Source organism: Diadema antillarum, unplaced genomic scaffold, assembly GCF_040938485.1.
Source record: "Diadema antillarum isolate AM-2024a unplaced genomic scaffold, OU_Dant_1.0 seq00001569_RagTag, whole genome shotgun sequence".
Taxonomy (NCBI): domain Eukaryota; kingdom Metazoa; phylum Echinodermata; class Echinoidea; order Diadematoida; family Diadematidae; genus Diadema; species Diadema antillarum.
Genome location: NW_027272290.1, coordinates 227,027 through 249,846, shown reverse-complemented (window position 1 = coordinate 249,846; position 22,820 = coordinate 227,027). Strand labels below are relative to the sequence as shown.

Sequence of the window (22,820 nt, the reverse complement as noted above, 5' to 3'; positions counted from 1 at the left end):
TGTTAAACCATTGATATTAACACCAGCAAATATCAAATCAACACCATGTGGTGTCATTTTTGAATTAACACCAGTACAGTGTCAAAATAACACCAGGTACAGTGTCAAATTAACACCAAGAAGTGTCAGGTGAACACTTTTCAACACCACCACAGTGCATTTTTAACACCTGTGGGTGTGGTTCTTTATTGAAGTTTGATCGGTGTTAGATTTAACACCCGTGGTGTCAAATCTAACACCGATGTTTTTACAGTGTACAAAAAAACATTTCCCACTTTTGATCCTTTATAGTTCAAAAACTATATATCAGATAACACTAACATTGATATGAGCAATAGCTCATACAATTTTGTTGGACATAATTTGAAACTGAAAGCATGATTCAGTTTCGTTAAATTCAACATTAGTTTTTTTTCAGTTAGGTTTCAGATTTTGCTCTATTTCCAACCCTCTGTACAAAACTTTAACTTTGCACAGGGGTCATTGGTGTGCATAGGAGTGTGTTTTTGATGCCCAAACAATGGTCCTGGATAATGGCCAGGGTTGGAATGCTCTATTACATATTCATGAGGAATTCCACTATCACAGCTAGTCTTTATTCGTTCTGAAGATTTCATGTGCATGCATTTCACCCTGTTTCATGAATTCAGACTAGCAGTGCCCAGGGCAAAGAGCTGGTAGCCATGTCCATTGTTCAGGGTCATTGTAAGCACACACTCACATACACATCATTTGTTCCTGTGTAAAGTTCAAGTTTTGTACAGAGGGTTAAAATTTGATCAAAATCTGGAACCCTAACACTGAAATAAATCATGGATTTCATGAACTAATGTAGGCTTTCATATTCAAATCACCGACAAAATTGTACACTATTCAGCTATTTCTCATATCAATGACAGTTTTATCTCATATATAGTTTTTGAACTATTAAGATTCAAAAGTGGAAAATATTTGTTGTAACACCTAGTAGTTATATCAATGATTTTACGCATTCCTTCATAGCAAACAGTGTTTCATACTGCCAGAAACCTTGCCGCACGCGTGCGGGTGTGTGCGCGTTTTTTCTAAACTTCTCAGTCTCTCCCTAACATCTTGTGCATGCATTAGCTGTGGTGCACATGCGGCGGCTAGTATACAGAGGTCCAACATATTGAATACATACACACACACACACACACACACACACACACTCACACACACACATACCACTTTTGAAAAAGAAAAGAAAACAGAGTTATTGCGAAAGAGCAAAAGTGGATATGCAGCCAAGGGTAAAGAGAGAGAGAGAGAGAGAGAGAGATAGAAAAGGATTAGGAAAATACTGTCAACAGGCAAATCCACAATAATTTAAACGTACATTCGTTGATCTTTGGGTGCCAACGCTATTTTACAGAGAGAGAACGACGCCGAAAGTGCTTCTTTTACAACAACAACAACAACAACAACAACAACAACAACAACAAAAGAGTGAGGAATCTTTCTAAACATATTTTAGAATTTGTGTATATGGTGCAATTGATTGAACGCCAAGTAATAAGATTCAAATCATCTTGCATGACAAGCCATATCATTGCATACAATGCAATGTGGCTAGTTTACAGTGAAAAGAAATATATACCTAGAACCAAAGATCCTTTATCATCTGTGCACCTTCCAGTTTGAATATGTTTGAAATCGAAACATATCAAGGACAATATATCGTCAGTAAAACAATCGGCCAACAGTGAGTAAATGCTAAGATGATGAAAATTATGATGGAAATATGCAGAGAGAACCTCTGGAAGACTTCCTGAACACTAAATGTATACGCTATATATTTAGCGAGTCTAAGTTTTCGCGAATCGGGATTTCCCGACGATTTCGCGAGTAGTTAAATTCGCGATCGGAGAGTACAGTCAGTGCTGAACGAAGAAATGTATACGTGCACGTCACATTCATATCGGGGATCAGAGTCAGTATTTTCGCGCGCCTTTAGATTCGCGAATAGCACTTGACTCGCGAAAATAAAAACCTCGCAAAATACAGTATTCGCCACGGCACCTCCTCAAGACTTTGTGGATGGCGAGAAGACGAGAAGGCTTATTTGTATGTGGAAACTTGTAAGAGGGCGCCAACAAAGGCCAAATTTTGCCCTCACACTGTTTTGAGAAATATTTCATAAAACCGCCTCCTCGCCTTGTAGTATAACCTCACGCTGAAATGAGTTCAATAAGTTCCCCGCGATGTCCCATTCTGTATTCCCAGATATTGTTCAGTGTTGGAAGCTCTGAAAGAGAACTTGATATCGATTCGGCAGACGAGTTCTGCTCTCAGTGCACATGTTAATGAATATGACGCATCTTTTTTTTTTATCCGATTATTTCTGCCCAATAAAAGAGGGAGCATTTTGCTTGTTAATGCTGTATTTGTTGACGTTTTTTGTGTGTTTTTGCAGTAAAATCCTAGATAAACTGAGTTTATCAGTCGATAAACTAAGCTTTTCGAGAAAATGTGTTTATCGAAAAACTTCATACAAAGTTTATCAAGCGAAAAACTAAGTTTATCGTGCATGTTATACTGAGTTTTTCGGCGATAAACTTGATTTTTCGGTCGATAAGCTAAGTTTATCGATAATCAGAGTTATTCAAGCTTTGTCAGTAGTGGGCGTTTTTTAGCTTATTAGCGTTGCAGTGCTCGTGTGCCGCATTACCAGCTCCAGGCGTTATACAACACTGATAGTTGCATTGCGGTAGTAATGTCGTCAACCTCCCCACGCGCGTCGCCCTGTTATCTCAACGCAACGGACGTCGATCAGCGATCGTTCTTGCCACAGCCGCGGATGATACAAATGGGTATCCAGAGGAGCTGCCAGATCCAGATCTTTGCAATCAAGATGAAATTTACTTTAGTTATTTATATTACATTAATTCAAAATGTTACACTGAAAAACAAACAACTAAAGTATATCCGGTTCATGTTACTGGTACAGCGCCTCGGGGTTAACGGCCATGATGACATGTGAATAAACAATTTACACATATTTCTCATCTAACATGACCTACTTCCGGCTTCCCAAAGATAAAATCAGTTTCAGGAAGAAAAGGCAGACATTCGTACAGGACAAAAGTGATTATTTTGGTGAAACTTATCAACAAAACCAAGGGCAAGGCTCGAACTTTCGAGGCCTAGTAGTCCATACATCGCAACCTATTTAAACGTTGTATTATGGCAATCGCGAGCTGCAAATAAATTCTCTGCAATATCTGCTTGAAATTATTTACCAGTACACAATCCAAAAATAAGCCACATAATGTTCTTCGAAGTTATCATTCAACATAATTCTGTAGAAAGTTATATATTTCACATACCGAACTTCATCTATGAGACTGAGCCAATGATAAAGTGACAAAGTTCACTTTTGGTTTACTTGCGGGATGTTTATTTATTTACTTTAACTCTTCAGCCAGCCGAGTTCCACGTCCTAATCCTGTTAATTCCGTACAAGCGCCCCTTTATGCAGAGCTATGATAACCATGATTATCGATAAACTTAGTTTTTACTCGATAAACAGAGTTTACCGTTAAACATAGTTTCTCTATAAAGTTTATCGAAAAACTCTGTTTATCAAGCGATAAACTTAGTTTACGAAGCGAAAAATTATGCTTAACGAAAAACTGTTTATCGAGCGAAAAACTAAGTTTATCGATAAACTCTGTAAATCACGTGAAAAATTAAATTCATACTGATAAACATAGTTTTTCACTCGATAAACAGAGTTTCTCCTGCATATCATCGAGCTTGCAAAGCTCTTCAATTTGCTGATACAGACGCTTACCATCGGTAGTCTGGTTTCCAGACCCTTTGCCAAATGTACTCCTGCCTCCGACGCAATCGCCGCCTTTGCATGATCACCCAGCTGAACCTGCTACATGTAGGGTGGGAGAAGGCTTAAGGTGCACCATGTATTCTTTCTAGGGTATGTGTTTGGTTCAGGGCCTGCCCATCACAGTCCTGGGACTGGGTAGGCCCTTTTCAGGGCCAAATACCCTAGAGAGAATACGTGGTGCACTGTTAAGCCTTCTACCACCCAACGTTCTACATGTACTTCTTTTGTCGTTAGAGGGCGTTGATATTGTAGGGAGAAAATTATTACGAGCAGACGGTCTGGAAGCCAGACTACTCATGGGTTGCAGGGCCGGGGATTTCCACGATTACACTGTCTTGTAACCATAGAGATGTATACTAATATCTCTATGCTTGTAACACGTTGACTAACCACGATCGCGTGACTGAAAAGATGTCGCAATCAGCTTCTCTCTCGCATCGACAGTTACATGGGTGGTGGATTCTCCGTGCATCCCCAGCCAGGTGAAGCGCAAGTACGTAACAGATCTAGACAGAAAAAATCCGTCTGTTCGGAGATGTTGTTGTCAATTCTTGACTTTAACGGTTAACCTCCAGAGGGATTCCGTGAAGTCAGTCGTAGTCGCCGTGGAACATATCCGATCCCCTACAATGATTACGGACTGATCTTTCCGTCTATAGTGGAGCTAGGCAGAAAAATCCTTCTGATGTCCGGAGGTGTGTTATAATATCTTGTAAAAATACTTTTACGGTTTTATAGGAGAGGGATTCTGTGAAGCCAGACGTAGTCTCCGCGGAACATATTATCCCCAACGATATAACAGACAGATCTTCTGATCTACAGTCCGAGGGCCTATTCGAAAATAATGTCTCGCTCTTCTGTAGCAGTTCTAGCTTGCACCTTCGTGTGTCTTCTCATAGGACTTTCCCTTTGCTTCTTCTTCTTCGTGTATACTGTCCAACACCCCTTAGTAGGGGCCAACCGTCTTTGTGTCGTGAAAAATAGGATCGGAAATGCCGATCTCACTCTTGCTGTTCGAACAATTGCTTACGACACTGCACAAAATACGGCGGCTGATGCTGTCGTGCAGGTATCCTACCGAAACTCCGACTCGCCCAACGCCGCCTGGAGCCAATGGACAAACATCGGTGCGCCGCCGCAAAACCAGTTGCTGTCCAATCCTGTTTGCGTCTACTCAGAGCTAAATCAAACGCAGGTAAATATTTTTGGCTGTAATTTTCAAAAGCTCAGTGTAGAGTACGATGTGTTTTTGTTTGTTTGTATGTTTGTTTTCCCTTCGTATACAACATACTATATAAGCCTGCATTACTGGGGACACATGTCACAATGATCAACAAAATATTGTTAGCTATACATTAATCCGTAAAATGCAGAAAGTGGGTTTGTCATGTTAATGGTATCGGTTAATGGGAATTCATGATATCTCGGACTCCAAGGGGTTAAACACTCTCTTTAATTTAATCAGGAGGAGTCTATCAGATTTAGCCATGAACATTTCCCTAAATAGGCCCTATTTATATTCCATATACTGTTTTGCTGAAAAACACACACACACCAATGTTTTTAGTATTTCACCAGAAGTCTGCACCATATCGCTGAATTTCAGGTCTGAAAATGATCTTCCAAGTTTCGCCACCCCACCCCATCCCCTTCCATCATGAAAGCGGATCGAAGTACGCCAGACAATAATTGCAATATTTGGGCCGATATTAATTGATCAATTGCATGTTTTTAATAAGAAGATAAAAAAACGTGCGCTGGACAAATAGCATGCATGGACATACAGTATTATGTCCTGGCGTGATTTTACTCCTTCTCTCTATCTTTCATGCTGTTCCTTCCTGCATTAAAATTGGCTAGATTAAAAAGTTTGAAAATTGGACATTTCTGTCCAATATCCAGACTTTCTAAGTCAAACTTTTTTTTTTAACACATTGCGCACCCCCCATAAAATCCTGCTTGCGGCCATAATACTCGAGTATAGGTACATGCCTTTTTGGTTGATATTCCCCTTTTTTGTGAGGGTTTAATTATGTCGCCTATACCGTGCCCCCACCCCCCCCCCCCCCACCGTCACCAATGGAAATTCGTGTTCATGCTCTTTCTGTTTGATTGTTAAACACGAAGTTTTCGTGATATTAATTGTAAGAATAAATTCTATGAAAATTAATTTATTCAAATTAGGTCCTTGTAGGCATATTGTTGAAAATATTATTGATTTACGTTAAAATACTGCTGCCTAAGTACTTAACCAGAGGGTTGTTTCAAGTCAAAAAAAAAAAAAATGCCAAACACGCATCAACATCAAAGTGCAAAAAGTTCTAACTGCGGGAGGGAGACACCACTCCCTCACCCTACGCCCCTAGGATCAAATCCTGGCTACGCCACTGCTATCAGCTTCAATGATTAACTTTGGTAACACACATTTAACAGTGCATCAAGGGCATCCAATTCTACTGGCTGATCAGGAACAGCTATAGGATGTCTTGCAGTGGCGGATGGGGGGGGGTGTAGGGAGTTTAAACAGGGAAATCTAGTCCAAATGTAAGTCCGCCTGAAAAAAAGTAAAATCTTACCGGTACAAATTTGACTGAAATCAGATGAAAATAAGGAAATTATGACATTTTGAAGTTTTGTTAATTTCTGCAAAACAGTTTTCGTACAGTGGATATGAATATGCAAATGAGTGAGCTGGCCATAATATGTCATAACTTATTCACACTTTTACATTGATCGTGTACAGAAAAATGACGTAAATTCAATGTTTCCAATACTGTCATTGAAGTGTGGAACATGATGTTATTCCTGGTTGAATAACCCCAGAAAAGTGATAATTTACATATATCGGGATTTGAGACTCGGGCATAATTACGTTTGAATGAAAAACGGGAAATTTCAGAATTCTATGTACGAACTACATGGCAAGTTGTGAGGGGATGACTTGCTCACTTTGCTATTTGCATATTCATAATTAATTATTGACCGTTCAAGAACCGTTTCCTGAAAAATTAGCGAAACTTAAAGGGATGGTACAGTATTGGTGGAGATGAGGATTGGACTTTTAACTTTTTTGCGAAATACCGAGAAAACACTTAAGAAATAGTACAGAGCATACCTTTCTAAGAGGAATTCAAAGTTTATTTGACGAAAATTGGTTTTGGAATCACTGAGATATGCAAAAACAAAGTAAATCAAAGCAATCGTAATATAAGGTGGGTCCCACCTTTTATTAGGATTACTATATTTTGGATATCTCAGCAATTTCAAAGCCAATTTTCATCAAATAAATGTTGAATTACTCTTGGAATTACATGCTCATTCATATTTCATCAGAGGTTTCTCATTATCTGACCAAAACATGTTGGAAACCCTGAAATTTAGTCTCAACCAAAACTATACGATCCCTTTAAAAATGTCATAACTTCCTTATTTTTCGTCCGATTTCGATCAAAATCTAACAGTTGAACTCGTAATATTTTACTCTTTCTTATCAAAACAACTTATATTTGGATTGAATTTTTCCCTTTACCCCCTACCCCCCCCCCCCCCCCCCGAGCTGTCACCTTTGGGGAGAAAGTTGGCCACTCCCCCTTAACAAAAAGAAGAAGAGTTACTACGGTGTGTTATGACTATGTTAACTCTTCCAGTCCCGGCAACAATGTGTCTAACACGTCTAATATACGATGTCATTAGAGTTTTAAGGTGATGGTCGTTTCAGGGTTAAATCAAGGTGTAAGTGGAAAGTGATTTTTTATACTGAATTGTCATGCTTTCTTCTGTTCAAATACCCTCATATGCCCATACGTAAATTGGTCCCAGTCCGAAATCTGGAGAAAAGTTCAAAGTTCAAAGAAAAGTTTATTGGGGATTGTTGGGAGTAGAATAAAAAAAGACATGTTGTAATTTGTATAATTTGTATCTTATTTGTCAAAAAAAAAAAGATATTCATGCAGGCAGCAGATGGCCAGGTCTACTCCTCCACGCAAAGTTTGCAGAACTTTCTCAATTTCAGTCCCTGGGCCCGAATCGGAACCAACATGCTACCCGCAGAGAGCGCCAAGGGTCCACTGGTGGACTCTGTCTCAGCCGTGTGGTACGGGAAGATTCTCATGGTGTTTGCTAGATCGCTGAGCACCAGTGAATCAAGGCTCTACTGGTGTAACCTCTACCGAGGTTAGAACATTATTCGTGTTTATCCATTAGTGTAGGATAATACAGTGTACATTAACCACAAAGAGTAATACCCAGCTATCTAATGAAGAATACGATGGGCAGTGCTTCTTGCAAAACAGATTAATAATTAGTCATACTTCAAAATTTGATGGAATAAGAAAAAAAAAGAGATTGTGAAGAACTCTTGGTGTCATCCGTTAAACATCAATTAAATTGGTGACTAACATTGTAGTTGTGTTTAATTTTATAGCAGACGAAGAATACAGTAATATTACTGACTTTGAAGAGAGCTGATATCGTTCTTTCGTGCAAGTTTAAATCAATTCCAGTGTCGCCCAATTAATCACTTATTCTATCCTTCCCCCTTCCCCAAAGTTTAACACACTACGAGATTATCATACAGGCTTCCTGAGACAGAATACATGTAAAGGAGTGTTGTAGTATTGGTGTAGGTGAGGATTGGGTTTTAAACTTTTTGCGAGATACCAAGAAACCACCTATGAAATAGTACAGAGCATAGCACTCTAAGAGGAATTCAAAGTTTATTTGACAAGTATCAGTTTTTGAAAGGCTGAGACATCCAAACACAAAGTAAAACAAAGCGGTCGTGATAGAAGGTGGGTCACACCTTTCATTAGGATTGCCCTATTTTGGGTATTTCAGCCAGTTCTAAACGAATTTTCATCATATAAACGTCGAATTGCTCGTGGAATTACATGCATGCACTTTCAAAATTCAAAAGAAGTTTCTCATCATCTCACTCAAAAATATAAGAAACCGGAAGCCAAAACTATACGGTCCCTTTAAGGTTTACATTCAGTGAATAATTCAGACTTGAATAAATGCAAACACCATGACAAACAATTACCTTAGAATTCTTTCTCTCTCTCTCTTTCTCTCTTAATCCCATTCTGTCAATAGCCATTGTCAAACCATATTTTCCAGTACATCCATACTACACTCCCAGTCAACCACCTACCATTACAATGTTTATGCCTCCGCCATAAAGTGTCGACGGAGACATTATGTTTTCGGGTTGTCTGTCCGTCAGTCCATCCTTCCGTCCGCTTTCCGTCTGTCCGTCAGTTATTGATTTTGTGGACAGCGTAACTTAAGAACCGTTTGAGGTATCAAAGTGAAGCTTGGCATATTATGTGTGTATGTATGAGCGGATAAAGTTGTGTCTATCAATTTTTGGGTGCACATGCTCAGGGTCAAGGGTCAAAGGTCAATTTTAATTCTTAAAATTTCATTATTTCCCCATAATGTGCATGTAGGCATTTCCTTTAAACTTAGTGTATCCATGTATTATAAAGGTGCTCCAGGGAAAGGTCAAAGCTCAAAGCTCAAGTGAAAATGCTACATTTTTACTTTTTCTCCATATCTCAAAAATGACTCTAGATTATCTTCATGAAATTTAGTACAAATGCATGTACTGCCTGACAATGATTCTCTTGGGAATTTTGGGGTCAAGGCCTCAAAGGTCAACGGTCAAAGGTCAAATGCTAAGATTCTACTATTTAATGCTGAATTACACTATTTTCTCCGTACCTCGAAGATTACTCAAGGCATACACTCAATCTAGGTATAACGATGCATTCTTCACAATGATTCTGTTGGGAAAGATTTAGGCCATGGAGTCAGAGGTCATGTAAAAATGTTTAAATGTCCCCCAAAAATCCGTATTATGAAAAAAAAGCTTGAAGTATTGTCAAAATTTAATGTTACCAGTTAGTGATTATTTGAAATAGGTTGTGGGCCATGAGGTAAAAGGGTAAGGGTCAAAGTTCAAGTGAAAATGCTCTAATTCCCAAATACTTGCATTCCGAACAATTTAGCCATCCAAATGAAACCTGCTTCAAGAAATGTAAATACTTAACACATTTAACACATTTCATTCTATTTTTTTTTACAAATCATGAGAAACTGTAGTCTCACATTGTCAAGACTTACTATAGACATATTGGGAGAACCATGCGATATGGCGGAGACATTTCATTCTCGTTGCGACATTTCTAGTTGAAAATGAATCAAATAATTCAAATCTGCATTGTGTTGTAAATTAACCTCTTTGTAACTTTGGGATTGATTATTCTGTAAAGAGTATGGTATGAAAGGTATAGGCAACCAAGGTGGGATAAAGTGAATTAGTAATTTTATGTCCAGATTTAGAGCCAGCTTTTGAGGTTACAAACAGATTACCCGCAAACAACAATTATTTTACAAGTTCTTTATATCTCCATGGAGTTTATTTCCTCTGCCTTGATCAAAATAAATTAGTCCCATACAAGTTCCGAGATCCCAACCCTCGGCTATATGACGCCATGAAACCACAAACTAATAGGTTGCTATTTAATCAGTTATTGGTATGAACATGTGGAAAAAGATTGTTGACCTCTAGCCGTTACAGGTTTGTTTGCAAGATGCAGTGATGGTATTGTATCTTGCAGGAAGCGCTCAAAGCTTAGGCTCCTGGGATCTCCTGGCTGGCTCTACCATCCTCGGCACCGATGCCACGTTCGTCCTAAACCCCTTCACGGGCAAGTACGAGGGTTTCATGCTCTCTACGGAAGGCAAGATGCACAGGACATGGCAACACAATGATGAAAGCTTTGCCGACTGGACACCCATGGGTAAGACCTCAATAATCAGTAGCTCTATATAACTTCATGATGGAATCATCCAATCAAATTAATAACATGCATAACCTCTTAAAGGAAAACTGCACTTATATGTTCCAATTCACTTGCAATTAATGAAAGTGGAGGAAAACCAATCAAAATAGTAATACTTCTTTTTAAATTCAGTCAAAAGAATAAGGAATCATTGACTCTGCTAATTTCACTGATTCATATGAATTCCGTCAAAATGGTGATTGAACTCATTTAAGTGACATGATTATGTCTCCCTCCCAAGATTCCGTATCCCCTAAAAAGTGAAGTCATACATGTAGCGTATAGTTAAAGGACAAGTCCACCTTCATATACATGAGGATTTAGAGAATGCAGCAGTATTAGGATAACACATCAGTGAAAGTTTGAGGAAAATTGGACAATCCGTTCAAAAGTTACGAATATTTTAAGTATCTGCGCAGTCACTGCTGGAAGAGAAGACTACTACAGTGTATGATGTCACATGCGTACAACTGTATAAGGAAAATAAAAAGAGAATTTCACAATACTGTACTTTTTGAATAAAGTGCACATTTCTTCGACTTGCTACTGACGTATGTTATGGGTAATATTATTCCCCCTGCCTTCTGAAAGAGAGAAGTCGAGTGTTCTTTTGTTATGCGAGAAAATGGAAATATGTTGAATTTTCTTTATTCTTTCTTTATATCGTTGTACTCATGTGACATCCAATCTATAGTAGTCTTTTCATCCAGCCGTGACTGAGCAGAAACTTCAAAAATTCATAACTTTTTGACGGATTGTCCGATTTTGCTCAACTCTCACTGATGTGTTCTCCTAATATTGCTGCATTCACTCAACCCACATGTCTCTGAAGGTGAACTTGTCCTTTAAGTGCACAATAGGATAAAGCTCACAGTGCAGTATTTCCGGAAATCTTATAACTCAGTGTCAACAGATCTTTACGATTCAACCACTCCAGAAACTTGACCAGTTTTTTTTTACAGTAGGATGTGTGGTCGGCTAAATAGTAAGGCTTGATTTGTTTCGCCTTACCCTAATTCATCCCTTCTTTGTCTATTTTTGTTTGTCACCCTAAATTGCAAAAAAAAAAAAAAAACAAAACAAAACAAAAAAAAACAAACAAAAAAAAAAAACAAATACCAGCAAATGCCCCGACATTTTCCACCGACATGAGACCGGCTGCTCATGTGATGGGGTACGACACTTTCAACGGGAAGCTGATGGTCAGTGGCATGGGCAAGGATGGCATCGTCCACGAATCAGGCCAGATAACGTGTGTCAGTTGGGACATTCCTTACTGGAGCTACTGCACATGGGGCTCATGGTACCAAGTCGGGGGAGAGACCCCATTCGCAGAGGCAGGGGTCAAGAATAACTTGATAATGAGTCGCAATGTTCACTTTGGCGTTGAGGCTTTCATCGTTGACCAGTCAGGACAGTAAGTATTTTAAATCATTTATAAAATTTAGTGGGGAGAGGGAGGGTGTTATTCTGATTTATCGCTGTGCATACACTGCAAAAAGTCCGGTGTTAAATAGTGAACACCGAGCTGGTGTTAAATTTTCGGTGCTCATTTATGGTGTTAAATTAACACCTCCGGGTGTCATTTCCAAATTTTAAACTGTTTTTTGAAGCGTTTCTTAGTAACTGCACTTCTTGTTGATTTTTAATTTAAACAAGATCAAGAATTTTACAATAAAATACTAGATTTTTGAAAAAATGTAAAAATAAATTTACACCAAAGTAACACCAGTTGGTGAGGTCTCTTATTGAAGCTGGACGGGTGTTAAACCATTGATATTAACACCAACAAATATCAAATCAACACCATGTGGTGTCATTTTTTAATTAACACCAGTACAGTGTCAAAATAACACCAGGTACAGTGTCAAATTAACACCACGAAGTGTCAGGTGAACACTTTTCAACACCATCACAGTGCATTTTCAACACCTGTGGGTGTGGTCCTTTATTGAAGTTTGATCGGTGTTAGATTTAACACCCGTGGTGTTAAATCTAACACCGATGTTTTTACAGTGTATAAGCTTTGCTCGTTGAAGCCAATGTTGTCACCAGGGGAGGCACTATGTTTTTCAAAGTGAGGGGACCGACTTTATGGGAGCAGGAACTTCGATTCGTTTTTGATGATGACCTTGGGACATTTTCCTGCCATCAATTATCAATTCATCAATTATGAATTAAAGTTTCTATAAAGTCACTGCTGTATAGGAAGACTACTACAGTTTGATGATGTTACATGCGTTGAACAATATCATAACTAAAATAACAAGAGAATTCCACAAACTTCATTTTTTTTTTGGAAAAAGTAGGCCTACACGTTCCCTTAACTTGTAACTGACACATGTTAAGGATAATATAACTCCTCCTGGCTTCTAAAGAAGGCAAGTCATTAGCTCTTTTATTATGAGAGAAAGTAAAAATATGTTGAATTTCTTTATTTTCTATATATCGTTCTACACATATGACATCACAAGCTCTAGTAGTCTTCACATCTAGCGATTGTAGAACTGAAACTTCAAAAGGTCATAACTTCTGTACGGATCGTCCGGTTTTACTTAAACTTTCACTAATGTGTTCTACTAATATTGTATAGATTGTATAAATTATGAATGGTATGTTAAACATCCCCAAATTTTCAGTCAATTAGTCATGCACGAAGGGATAAGGGTGTAGATTGTAAGATGTGTCCAGGCACAAGTTGTCTAATTCTAAATATGATTCCAATCACTTTCCTCGTTGAAGAAGAGACACACTTAATATGATTTTGTCATGTAACTCCTGAAACAAACGTATTTGGAAGTTTTCTTGACGATTAAAATTTACTGGCACATAGAAGTATGATTAAAATCAGGGCTTAATGTTACTCTAAAACATTTTATTTTCTTTTTGTGTGGCAGATTGTGGAAGGGGTGGCAAATGAAACGAGGTGCGCCATTTCAAGCATGGGAGATACTTCCCCATGACACCAGCCTTGGAGCCATTGCATCGCTTCCATACTTCATGGTCGATGACAAGGGATGGTGGGAAGCATATGCACTCAATGCTTCCGGTCAGGTAACATCACCAAAATGTTCGCATACCGTCAGCTGAGAGCCAGAAAGGCGCTATCGCGTTCAAAGATTTCGGCGTAAATAAAAACAAAACAATCAATTTTCATGAAATTGAAAATTATTTTGAACTCTTTTTATGAATATGAGATTAGTAAGTAAATCTGGAATGAAACAGGAAAATTGATATATGAAGGTTCTAGAGCACAGATTAAATTTAGTGTAGAAAAATATTGTGTTTGGTTTTAAAGAGAAGACAAATGACGCTGTGTTGTGATTTTGATTAAGCAACAACATTTTGGTTACTCTGCAAGTTAAACAACAAAGTTCCTAGGCTTGAATTTATGAAGAAAAAAACACTGACTATCTTGCAGATGAGAGATACATTTATTCTGTATTGGGTGCAGTTTACTCCAACATTTGTTTGTGTATACGACTATACAAATGTTAAAAAATGGGATTATGGGGATTTATGGCTGAAGATTATTGGTTGTAAAATGTTGACATTGAGACAACAAAATAGCCCATGGAGGGCTAAAAGGTTTGGAAATAAAAAGCTTGAAAGTGAAATTAGTAATGATAGCATAGTATTAATGAATGTAAAGAATATGGTTGTGTCGAAATGGTAGCATCAGTTGTGTGAATATGACGTCATCTGAGAAGCACCTCGGAAGTACATGCTACCCACTTTTGTTTTTCAATTTTTCGGTTTTTCGGCACCTATGTTCGGGGGTGTTTTTTTTTTGGGGGGGGGGGTATTTCTATAATGTAGGAAATTAATTGGGACTCTATGGAAATGAAGAAAGTGCGAGGCATGAGAAAAATTTAAAATCAGATGGAGAAATGACAAAAATGTGTGAAATGTTTCCAGATCATCACGATTCAGCCTCCTCGATCCATCGAGGCCTCACCACGCTCGGTGCCATGGGGAGACAGCCTCACCGTCTCGTGGTCAGTGTCTGCTGACCAGGTCATGATAAAGGATTGGGTAGCCATCTTTCCACGCGGTGCCAAGAATGACCAGTATGTTGACTACAGGTGAGTTTTTGTGCGCGGTTTTGACTTTTCTTGACCATCGTCACCGAGGAGCACTTATGAGAAAGGCTTGAAGTTCCCTCAAGAGAACTAGGACACGAACACAACGGGCTGCTACCAGTAAACGCAAGACATAGAATCTGCAGTTTTATCCATCAATCCATTACAGCTGTTGCTCCTGAGGTTGGATTAATCATTTTTCCACTTTCTGGATGATGGAAAATACTTGTCACTTGTCACTAATCAAGCTTGTTATCATCAAGACCTTACTTGTTTGAAATTGGTTGCAACCTCGGTGTTTGCAAATAGTCATCTGATATTTCTATGATTCTGTCAATCTCTTTTCTGCCATATTTTTTTTCTTCTGCTGACCACGTTTTCTTTGTTCATACTGTGAGTTAAAGAAGTAGTCAATACGATGCCTGCCTTGTAATCAGGAGATCGTTGGTTCAACTCCAAACCTTGCATGTAGGCTGTATCATATAATATCACCCTCCCATATTCTACATATTAGCTGAATACATTACACTTATGATGATGTCACTGTTGGCAATGTCATGTATGCCCATCGCAGATACGTTCAGGGAGGTTTGGATCCGGGTGAAGAGGCCGTCCCTGTTGGAGACGTGAGCATGACTGCGTTTCTTCCAAATGGACTTTACGATGTACGCTACCTTGTCAACAAGAACTACATCAGCATCATTGATACAAGTATGTGTACTATGTGTACTCCAGGAAGCCCGAGACAAGAAAATTATCAGAACGTAAACTGATAATGATATTTGAAGTGTACGAAACATTCTAAAAGAAAACTAACTGCCAATCAAAAGTGTAAAGACTTCCACGGTGAAGGAAGCTTCAAGATGCCAAAACTTCTAGGCCAGTTTTCTTGGCTTTTTATCTGTCGTATAGTACTTGTACATTATTATGCTCTATTGCCTATAGGCATGGTCGAGTTGTCCAGAAGATACACAATTACGTGTAAGTGTTTGAAAACTGCCAAATCTCCCTATCCTTCCGGAAACTCGCTGACGATTTAACACATCTACCAAGTACTAACAAGAGGAAACGACGGCAGCCTTGATTTGGACAACATTTTTTGTTTCCTTGCAAACAAAGATTAATGTGATGCACTAGTATAGTATCTTCCTAATTGTCCTTTTGAACCTCCTTGAGTTTGTTGTGTCGATGTTTGTAGGCGTGTTATTTTTTTTTATATTTTTTAGGGGGATGGGGAAGGGAACAGGAGAAGGTGTGTGTGTGTGTGTGTGTGTGTGTGTGTGTGTATCATCCCTAGTGAGAGTATGTATAGTGGGATCTGTATGCCATACTCAAAGAGGTGCTTCCATCGCTGGATGAGAAGACTACTGCAGTTTGTTGTGATGTCACATGCTTAGAACGAGATATATATAAAGAGAATTCCACAAAATGTCATCTTTATTGAAAAGTCCATATTTCCTTGACTTGCTAATGACATATATATGCCATTATTTTTCCTGCCTTCTGAAAGAGGCATGGCAAGTCAAGTGCTCTTCAACCCCCCCCCCCCCCTCCCCCACTCCGTTTTGCGAGAAAAGTGACAACAGCCTCTGTGCCACTTTCAAAATTCACTCTTCGGACGAGGATGTTTTTGACATGGGGAGTCTTATACAACCCCCTTTGAGATTTGTAGTCATGGTGATCTACTTTCTCCACCCCACCCCCCCCCCCCCCCCCAAATCTCAGCGGTGTCATACACCGATCAGTCTCAAGAGAGTGAGGCGGTGCAGCTCTTCCGGGGCATCTACAAGGGCCTGGGGGTCACGAATGACAACATTCAGGAGTGTGTGAAGGAAGGAGAACTCACCATCGACACCTTCCTCCGGTCATTTGAGGCCTTCGAGTTGGGACAGGTGAGTCACGAAATTAGCTGATTGAAAACAGAGTCTGTCATTACTGGAGGAATTATCACACATGATAGACGTACTTTATCTCAGTGAAGAAACAGGGGAAGTTATGCTATTACCTGGACACTGAAACAACCAGCGTTGATTTGGAAAATAAGTAGGAAAAAAATAAACTGGAAAAACACTGAGAGCGCAGACCTCCGCCAAGCGGTTCATCTGGGTGCATGTCAAGGAGACCGACACCCACGAGTCATACAGCCCACGAGTTATATAGCCCACAAGTCATACAGCCCACACGTCGTACAACCCACAAGTCATACAGCCCACAAGTCATACAGCCCACTAGTTATACAACCCACAAGTCATACAGCCCACAAGTCATACAGCCCACTAGTTATACAGCCCACAAGTCATACAGCCCACTAGTTATACAGCACACGACTTTGACACTAAGTGAACAAATTCCATGAGTTCGACATCAAGTAAATTGGGCCAACGAGTTGCACAGCCCAACAAGTTCCAAAAAGGCTCACGAGACGGACTGTATAACTCGTTGTATGAGTTGTATGTTGTATGGGTTGTATGACTCATGGACCTATTTTTAATGTCGGTCTCGTGGGCCGTATATGACTTGTGGGTGTCTGCCTCGTGGAATGACCCCACTCATTTCCATCGTACACGCAGCTGAAAAAAGCCGAATTTCGCTATAACATAGAAGCCTTTTGTTTACGTCATCAGCTCATGTCTGCTAGCATTACCGCACATCATCCTCCTGTTCTCCATCTCGCCTGTTACAGATCAATACCGGTCTGTATCTTCTCGGCGAGGCCCTACGAGACGTCAGAGAAAGTTTGGAGATTTGCCAGGAGACAATGCTGCTCTTCCGCCTGGCGAAATTCATCGACGCCCTCATATCGTGTACCGGGAACAAATGCATCTCCTTCGTCTATGACTCCATTGAGGAACTCTTCATCCTCTACAATGATCGGTATGAGATCTATGGCGACATCAAGGGCGCGTCCAACAACTTCAACATCATCCACGCCTACCAGCAAGGAGGCCTGTGCATTGGGCGCCTTGTTAGAGCATGCCTGGGATTACACGACGAATAGTCCTACGGGGCTCTTCCTCTCCACACAATGGTCACAGCGATGACATTATGATAGTAGCGATGGTAACAAAAATGATGTCTTATATTAATGAGAATGATCATGGTAACAATGACAGCAGCACATCACAAGGGGTTCCATCATGTGGAGGTCCACACCCTCTCTCAGCTGGGCAGGCACCAGGAGATGGAATGGTGGGCGAGTTAGGCGATTAGCGCATCTGAGTCTGACTAGTATACTGTCTTTGAGTCACAAATGTTCGCGCAGTGCGCGCAGTAGATTTGGGTTTCCATCCAGGGGGGTGTTTCATAAAGCTGTTCGTAAAGTTACGAACAACTTACGAGCGACTGGTGATCAGTTTTTGTGCTGAATTATGGAAATTCTGATAAGTATAGCACATCAGAAGTGATCACCAGTCACTCGTAAGATGTTCGTAACTTTACGAACAGCTTTATGAAACAGGGCCCAGGTCTTCTCATGCCTGTTGTATGTTGGCAATGAGTGATTTTACAGACTTTTTCAACGCAATGATTCCTATCTCATGCCACTGTAAACAGTAAAATATTTCTTGTAGCAAAGGCTCAGGTAGGGTCCTCCTCATCCTCCTCATCTTCCTCTGCTCATTGTTTACAACAAGGATTCATGTGTAACAAGGAAACAATTGCGGTCCCACCAACCTTGGTGTACGAGGGTCTCCCTTTATACGTAGTATTATGGTCTTGTTTTCCCAGGGCATCCATTAGAAGCCTTTCTCTAATTTATGTTGCACCACTGGCGCATTTCAGGTATCAATTTAATCAACAGGAACATGGTGGGTAAAACATCTTGTAAAATATCTCTTGTTGTACTCCGATGATGCAAACTCTTGAAGTTTCTATGCAGCAATTACAGGGTGTTTATTTTCTAAAGTAACGCATGTGAACGCACCAATATGTCAAGTACTGTTCCAGCGTACTCAAGAATCCATACGGACTCTAAAACTAATCAAATATGTCCAATCATTGTATACCTGAACTGAGTAAGTAGGTAAATAAGCATCAATGCAGTGTATGATCTCAGATTATAATGATATTGTTTCATGTGGTATGAAGGCAGTGCGTTGACAGCTTTTATTTTTAATTCATTATCACTCTTATCACTCTTATTTCACATTCTCTGTTTCAAAATAATTTCGTCGTTCGGTGACACTCACTTGTCAATGACATCATGCATTTCCTATACGTATGTGTAGTTACTGCGTATCTTTCGGCTATATTCCTTTGTGACGTTCTAGCAATGAATTGGTCAGTTTTAGCTCTGATGTCTTGATGCATACTCAGTACTTATGCACTTATTTGTTTAACCATAGTAAGTCAACCATCCTTTTGTTTCCATTTCACATGCCATCAGATGTTGATTAAATGCATTTTAGATACCATTTCACCATTTTTGTCTATTTACTCATGCAAAGATGGCATTATCTACCTCTGGGACTGTGGTTGTGTCTTGCTGAAATCTAAACTCTGAGTGTGTGTTCTTACTTCATTTTTTCAGTAACTTTAACTGTTCTGTGGAGTGATTATTGTTTTTTATTTATTTATTTAGGGTTTTTGCCATGCTGAAACTGATATTTAATGTTGTTTGCTGAAATAACGTGCGCTTAAACTGTTCGATGTTGAGTCTTAAAATTGGTAAAATACTTTGTGTGCATTTATTCAACGTTCATGTAAAAGTAAGCTGCAGTAATTTCAATATGCCAACAAAAAGCAAGCTATGCACAATGTAGTTTTGGGAGGTTTTGTGCTTCGTTGAATATTTGCTGTAAATATATAATTATATATTTTGAGAGGTGTGGGTGGAGAGGGTATTTGAAGGATTTGAATGCTATATTTCTGTGATATACCAACTCATTATTCAGCCGTGTCAAATATGTACCATGCTTTGCCTATGGGCGTATCGGATGGTACGTCTGTTTTTATTGTCAATAGACCCATTTTACCATTCAATTTCCTAGCTTTCCGACGCATTATTTATAGAAAAGACTTTTCTTAGAATCAGAAAGCTTGCCCAAGGCTTTTCTGAGAGGGACTTGTCTGATATAACAACATTTATGTAACACTTAGATCCTTGTCATTTCGATTGTTTGTTTGTAATTGATCATTTGTCCCATTTTACTATTACGTTATCATTCGTGCAATTTGCGACTCCTTTTACCGTGCAAGCTTGGATCCATGCGATTTGCTCCATTTGCATGCACGCCGAAAGTTCGGCGCATGGTATATGTATGTAAAAACGCTTTCATGCCTATTTTCACGTCGCAGAGTAGAATCAGACAAAAAGAATCAGGTAAAGGTTTCCATCAAAAGTAAGAAAAAAAATCATGAAATCTCAGTGTTTCGCGTAGTGTGGAATTTCATGTGTTACTTTGGTGGGACCAAGACAGGCATAAAGTGTCGTGCGGTTTGTGAACTATGTACGGTTATCTTTAATACATTATTACTGTAGAATTAATGACATACTGATGAACTCACATTCTTTTTTGTTATTGTTGCTGCTGTTTATCGAGCTACATGATGAGTTCTGTTAAATTTCAGACCTTATTTTCTTTCTTTTTTATTGTGATATGTCTTTGAAATAGACAAATCAAAAAAATCATATTGCCCACACAAAAGCATTTAAAGATTTTTTTCCCGATTGATTCAGACCTTTTTGTTATTGTGAATGGTCTTTCCAACAGTCAAACCAAAGTAGGCCTACTTGTGATGTTGCTAACATAAGAACATTTGATACGTATTCTTTCTATTTGATAAGTCTAAATATATATCTTTCTTGATTTGTGTATTTAAAAAAATGTGAATGTTCATGAAAAGCATAGTGTTTATTGACAAAAATAAGTGATGATATTACTGATAAGATCAATGAACTGTTTAATGACAGCGACTATAATTAAAATGATATTTGTATTTGAAATTAATTATAATGCAATCACCCTACTGGAAAGAACACAGTGTGTTCACAGTGTGGTCACATAGTCGACTATGTGAAAACGCTCGAATTTAACAATGTGAAGATGATTTCACACTGGTGTGGTTTTCACAGAATGTTCACATAGTAACGCTGTGTTTCACACTGTGATTTGATGACTCACATTGTGTTCACACTGTTACAACGCACAAATTTAACAGTGTGAAGAGAGATTTCACACTGTGTTCACAATGTGTTTCACATTGTGTTTCTCACACTGTGGGGCACTGTGTTCTTTCCAGCAGGGCATACATTTGCAAAAATTATTTGATAATGGTTCAGATGTTTATTTTCAGTACCATAATAAATGACATTGTAACTACAGTCATATTTTTCTTTCTATCGAGCTCAACGGCATTGTCATGATTAATTTTGATAATTTTCATTGTTATATGAAATCATTCGATGCCAACTAGAGGAAAGTACACACGTCTAGCTTATCAGTTCACGATACAAGTCTAGTGTCACGGAATAATGAGTTTTTGTGCAGTATTGACACTACATAAGTCGTGTGTGTCAATATTTGCGTGGTGTCAAGCACTGTGTTATTGACTCAGACCCGTGCCGCATATACTGTTATAATATTGCCGTATTTTTGTTATTTGCTTTGCCTCTCGTATTAAAGCGAGCGAATAAAAATAGCGCAGTGTCATCGCATCGCATTGCTTGTAATCGCATTGGCCTGCCCTTTCTGTTTGTTTTCTTATTGCTTTCATCTCCTTAGCTCAGTGCTACACCCAGTGCCAGGTGTGTGCAAGTGTTTCAGAGGGGATAATACATGTATTACGATTTGAAAGTAATAATCTCCTTACCACGCCAAAGTGCGTTTATTTATTTATTTGGTTCCTTCACTTCACTCGGACAGGACTGAAGAGGACGGAGTGTGTCTGATTCAGCTATTAATAAATAGGGAACCAATACCTTTATGTTACGTTATTCTCATTCAAATGCTTGATATGTTCGAATTAATCACTGCAAGTGTGAGCCAAATCGGGCAACAAAATAAGAGAACCCAGCTTTGTGAAGTTAGATATATAGAGGGCAGCAGACAGCTTGTGACGTATTTGTGGACATGTCCCCAATGTTTCTAATACTCATAGAATTTTACATTTTTAAACTTTTCTCAACAATGAGTGTGACTACTCTGAAACTCAAATATGGCGTGAAGGAATGCATTTTGAAAGCGCTTGTTTTGGAGTTAAACCATTATGTGAATCAAGAGAAAATTTAGAATACTGAAATTTTGTGTAGAAAATGAATAGAGAGTAGTCCACAAATTCCATCCTGAGTTAATTTGTCGCCCTCTACGGTTCATTTATTCAAAGATCTGTTAGTACCTTCCTTATTCCTTGTGCGATTTTACTCAAATTTGCAATGAAGAAATAAAATATATCAAGTATTTGAATAAGAAAAACATCGCTGCAATGTATTGGTTCCCTTAATTCGATCTAAAATGCTAAATTTCAGACGATTTCATAATGTTATATCATATCCTGCATGAATACACAGTGCCATGCATAGATTAATTGTGGAATCTATTGTGGTCTTTGAGAAGATAAACCCAGGGAGGTTTGAGTCTCACCTCCCTGATAAACCCAAGACAAATTACACTGAACAAGGATTATGACACAGGAGGCTCACAATATTCTAGTAATGTAGCAGTATAATCCATTACCATACCACTTGCTTCTCAACTTCACCTGTGTAGAATTTATGCATGCTTCTTCTTTTCTATTTCCTGGAGCATTCAATCATGCATTCTTATGTGTAGCTGTTATGTCATCATCCTCGTCCATTGTTAAATTTTTACGATTTTTGAAAACACTTTTTCCTCATCACAATCACTCTGAATTTTTAAACTCCGTACTCAGTATAACAAACTTTTTGAACCTTTGTGTGTGTGTGTGTGTGTGTGTGTGTGTCCGTGTTGTGTGCGTGTGTTTGTTTGTGTTTTTTTTTTTTCTGATCTTATCATCACTTTGAAGTTACTCAGCTTGGAATTTTATGTTTAACCCTTTTCAGAAGAA

General features: G+C 38.9%; 1 protein-coding gene across 1 annotated transcript; it reads left to right on the top strand.

The window, feature by feature from the left end:
* The first annotated feature begins 4,313 nt into the window (after positions 1–4,313).
* On the top strand, positions 4,314–18,038 carry LOC139710802 (uncharacterized). Its single transcript, XM_071622709.1, has 10 exons — positions 4,314–4,347; positions 4,816–5,060; positions 7,807–8,038; positions 10,489–10,671; positions 11,836–12,130; positions 13,611–13,767; positions 14,632–14,798; positions 15,370–15,506; positions 16,521–16,687; positions 17,479–18,038. Exons 1-10 carry the CDS (start codon positions 4,314–4,316, stop codon positions 17,791–17,793), a joined length of 1,932 nt encoding a protein of 643 aa, XP_071478810.1. The 3' UTR covers positions 17,794–18,038.
* The last annotated feature ends 4,782 nt before the right edge of the window (positions 18,039–22,820 follow it).

Excerpts from the sequence above, each read along its gene's own strand:
- LOC139710802 (XM_071622709.1), top strand. The coding sequence starts at position 4,314 with ATGGGTGGTGGATTCTCCGTGCATCCCCAGCCAG. Across the intron at positions 13,768-14,631 it reads CACTCAATGCTTCCGGTCAG|ATCATCACGATTCAGCCTCC; the intron begins GTAACATCACCA and ends AAATGTTTCCAG. Across the intron at positions 15,507-16,520 it reads CATCAGCATCATTGATACAA|CGGTGTCATACACCGATCAG; the intron begins GTATGTGTACTA and ends CCCAAATCTCAG.